General features: G+C 46.2%; 1 protein-coding gene across 1 annotated transcript; it reads left to right on the top strand.

Annotated features, from left to right (window-relative positions):
- The first annotated feature begins 212 nt into the window (after positions 1-212).
- Positions 213-1,836, top strand: LOC141021076 (uncharacterized). The gene has a single exon (XM_073496012.1). It carries the CDS (start codon positions 479-481, stop codon positions 1,160-1,162), a length of 684 nt encoding a protein of 227 aa, XP_073352113.1. The 5' UTR covers positions 213-478; the 3' UTR covers positions 1,163-1,836.
- Positions 1,837-4,720: the final 2,884 nt, after the last annotated feature.

Raw genomic sequence — 4,720 nt, forward strand, 5'->3', positions numbered from 1 at the left:
AATGTACCACGCCCGTGTGTCTGAGAGTTAAGCCAGCCACTTGAAGCATGCTTCTCTTGGTCAGAGACTTGTGCCTCTACATACTGCCCTTGCATGCCTCACGAGATAAATTGTAAAAGTTAACATTTGGCAGCAAACTACGCAAGACAACGAACATCTCCCCGACTTGCTAGAGATACGACGGTTGCTAAAAACATAACTGCTGATTTTATTTTTATTTTTTATAAAGAAAAACCATGATCAAAAACTCAGGATGTGCACAACCGCACCACCAGGGAGATGAAACCACGATCCAGAACCCACGATGTGCACAGCCGCATCGACAGTGAGATCGTGCACTCCTTTGCCACTTCCCCACCCTTAAATTTAGACTTCCGTCGCGGCCTTCTTACACACAAACAACAGAAATCGCCATTGCGCTCCCACTCATTGTTCCCCACGAAAAACCAGGTTGCAGGAGGACCAACTGCTCCAGGCCATGGGATTCATCAAGGAATTCATGGAGGTGCAGGCCCACAACAACACCAAGTTGCACGTGATCCACACCAACGACTTGCACAAGGCGGCGACCACCATCAAGCAGTACGAGCGACACCTCGAATTCGACCGCCACAAGATCGTCGGAGTTGATGTGGAGTACACCAACGACGTTGGCGAAGATCAGAAACCATCCCTCATCCAGCTCTCCGTCGGCAAGGATCATCCGGTGTTGCTCTTCCAACTGAGTGCCGCCGACAAGAACTGCACCAGGTTTGACAACTTCCTCGCCGACCCCAGATACACGTTTGCTGGCTTCTCCATCGACGGCGACATAGACATGCTCGGGCGCGTCGGACTAGAGATCGCCCACTTCGTCGACATCCAGAAGGAATGGAGGGTGCCTACAGCTACCAAGCCTCTGGACTCCCTTGGGGATGTCTCAGTCATCATTGTCCACGACTACTACAACAACATGAAGAAGAAGCTCACCAACGCAGAGCACCAGCGCTGGGCGCGCATGCCCCTATCCATGAGGCACATCGAGTGCTCGGCAAAAGATTCTTACGCTGCGTACGAGATATGGAGGCGCCTCACCATCATCCAGGAAGGCCTCCGCCGGGCAAAACTCGAGAAGGAGCAGACCAGGAAGCGCGCAAGGTCCTGGGGCGACTACGACTACTGAAGCAGGTGGTCCCGGCCAAGAAAAGTAACTAGAAGATTGCTCATGCAATTCTAGATTTCCCGTTAGATTTGCTTTCTCTCAAGACTGCCGTTTGCTTGTTCTAAATTTAGATTTGCTTGTGTCGTAGTTAACCTTGTAGTTTGCTTCCAGTTTACATATCTTCTGAACAAGTTTATTTCCAGTGTAATGTTGCAGTTTTCTATTATTAGAATATATTGGCGTGAACTGAAAAATATAAACACAGTACAGATAACCTTGTAGTTTGCTTCCGGTTTACATATCTTCTGAACAAGTTTATTTCCAGTGCAATGTTGCAGTTTTCTATTATTAGAATATATTAGCGTGAACTGAAAAATATAAACACAGTACAGATAACCTTGTAGTTTGCTTCCAGTTTACATATCTTCTGAACAAGTTTATTTCCAGTGCAATGTTGCAGTTTTATATTATTAGAATATATTGGCGTGAACTGAAAAATATAAACACAGTACAGATACTATACGATTAGCGTAACGCACAGAGCAGGTACACATAGCAATCCACAAAAATGACGAGCATGCAATGCACTAGTACCTTTGTGGATGCAGCGTCGAAATGCAGGGACAACAATTACAAAATGCTCCTAAAAGCAGTGCACAATGTTCCTTCGGTGACATTTTGAATACAGAGGTAGTTAGGTGTTTATTCTCCTTGGAAAACATTCCTTACGCCCATGACCCTCAGAGAAGAACACTACAGAGGCACGATTGTCCGTCAATAACACCAACTAGCTACTTAAAACACCCACGAAGGCACTTCGGTGCCTTCGCTCCTATGGAGACCGTGCATAAATTGACTTCCCATCCGTTAATGAGGCCGAATGCCTTCGAAGACACATGAAACTAATAGGCCATGGCCCCGCAATGAAAACGTGTCAATGAAAGCTTCTTGAAAACAGAGGCACACCTTCACGTGCTTCCATCATGATCCTTCGCGTCCCTACCTCCCTTAGAATCATGTCTGTGCCTCCAGTTCGTCGGGTAAAACCGTACCTCTGTCGTGCGTATCATGTTAAGAAAGTTGCTGAAAACAAAAACATCAGAAAACCGAGCATTACGTCGACCCCGCTGGCACTAAACGTGACGTCACCGAAAACACAGAGGCAGGAATGTGCCTTACGGCCAGCTTCCGACGTATCGGGTCTATGAAGATTTACTTCCTTCTTAATATGGGAGGTGACTATCGCAAAGGCATAGGCTCCATCATTCACCTCCGTGCCTCGGCAAGAACGACGACCGTGCTTGTAACTGTAAAGCGTATAGGACACCTTAGGGACGACCATGCAACTATTTCATACATGACCGTGCCTATTCCGTCGGCACATTCATGCCTCTTGCAGTTAATTGAAAAACATTCCGGGAAAACAGTAACGGATGCCTATTGTCAATCCTCGCGTCACGTACATTCGACGTACATTCCTTCGTCACACAAGTAATAGCCGTGCCTCTACCACAGAACATATAAGTGAAAAACGATTCTTCCTACACTTGTAAAACTCGGAATGCCCAGGATAAATGTCGAATCCCACCTTGTGGTAAAACCATGGAGGCCGCTGCTTCTCAGAAACACATCTGTGGCTTTTTGCGCATGTAGTTGAGTACACGGCTATTTGTTCGTGCCCGTGCCTCACGTAGCACCATAGCATGAATAGACGTCCGTGCAATCACGTAGCTTCAACTCCGTGCATCACGTAGCATCGTATCTGTGCCTCTTGTTTTGCCTCTAGTTGTATGAGTGCTTCTTGCAGCTGCATGACCACGCCTCTCGTTGCTTCTCGTTCTTTCTGACCATCCCGTAGCGTCAGTTGCAACACGGACACACAACAGTGCCTCTGAAGAAACACATCACTGCTCCTACCAGCGAATGTATCACTGAAACAATTGCCACTCCCAATAAATGTACCACGCCCGTGTGTCTGAGAGTTAAAGCTGCCACTTGAAGCATGCTTCTCTTGGTCAGAGACTTGTGCCTCTACATACTGCCCCTGCATGCCTCACGAGATACGATGGTTGTTAAAAATATAACTGCATGCCTCACGAGATAGTAAAAATATAATTCCATGGGATTCACCACGGAATTCATGGAGGTGCAGGCCCACGGCAACACAAAGTTGCACGTGATCCACACCAACGACTTGCACAAGGCGGCAACCACCATTGAGCAGTTCGAGCGACACCTCCAGTTCGAGCGCCACAAGATCGTCGGAGTTGATGTGAAGTACACCAACGACCATGGGGAAGATCAGAAACCCGCCCTCGTTAAATTTAGGTTTGCTTGTGTCGCAGTTAACCTTGTAGTTTGCTTGCAGTTTACATGTCTTTTGCACAAGTTTATTTCCAGTGCACCACAATAGGCACTTATGTGCCTATGTGCCTCTCATGCCAAGGGGACCATGCGTAACTTGGCTTCATGTCATTTTACGCAACATTCTAGACGTCAACCAAAAGATTCACCTACTCTCTAATATGTTCATTAATGAGGCCTAATGCCTTCGAAAACACATGGAGCTCATAGTCCATGCCCCCCACAATGAAAATGTGTCAGTGAAAGCTTCTTTAAAGGAGAGGCACACCTTCACATCCTTGCATAACGATCCTTTTCGCGTCCGTACCTCCCTTGGAATCACGTCTCCGTGCCTCCATTTAGTTACGTGCATGCCTCTACGTCGGGTAACACCGTACCTCTGTCGGGCGTAACATGTTAAGAAAGTTGCTGACAACAAAAACATCAGCAAACCGAGCATTACGTCCACCACACTGGCACTAAACGTGACGTCATCAAAAACGCAGAGGCAGGAGCGTGCCTTACGGCCAGCTTCCGACGTATCGGGTCTGTGAAGATTTGCTTCCTTCTTAATATGGGACGTGACTATCGCAGAGGCGAAGGCTCCATCCTTCACCTCCGTGCCTCAACAAGAACGACGATCGTGCTTGTAATAGTAAAGTGTATAGATGATACATTAAGGAGACATTAGGGACCACCTTGCACCTATTTCATACGTGACCGTGCCCGTTTCGTTGGCACATTCATGCCTCTCACAAAAGAAATTGCCGTGCCTCTGCCACACAACATATAAGTGAAAAACAATTCTTTCTACACTTATAAAACCCGGAATGTCCTGGATAAATGTCGAATCCCATCTTGCGGTAAAACCATGCAAGACGGTGCTTCTCAGAAGCACATCTGTGGCTTTTTTGTGCATGTTGTTGAGTGCCTCTCTAGAATCCAACCATGTTGAAACCATATTCAAATCTAACCACACTAAAATCTAACCATGTTGTTGAGTGCCTCTCTAGAATCTAACCATGTTGAAACCATATTCAAATCTAACCACGCGTTCAGACGTTTATTTTGTACTTGAAACTGAAATCTATAATAAAACAATACAGTGTAATAAAACATACGCCCTCCGACCCAAATATGGTACTTAAAACTACAATCTGTAATAAAACATACACCTTCCATCACAAATTAATTCGCTCAACTCTATACTAACCAGTACAATGTGAATTGTACTGC

This window comes from Aegilops tauschii, chromosome 3 (assembly GCF_002575655.3).
Source record: "Aegilops tauschii subsp. strangulata cultivar AL8/78 chromosome 3, Aet v6.0, whole genome shotgun sequence".
Lineage (NCBI taxonomy): Eukaryota > Viridiplantae > Streptophyta > Magnoliopsida > Poales > Poaceae > Aegilops > Aegilops tauschii.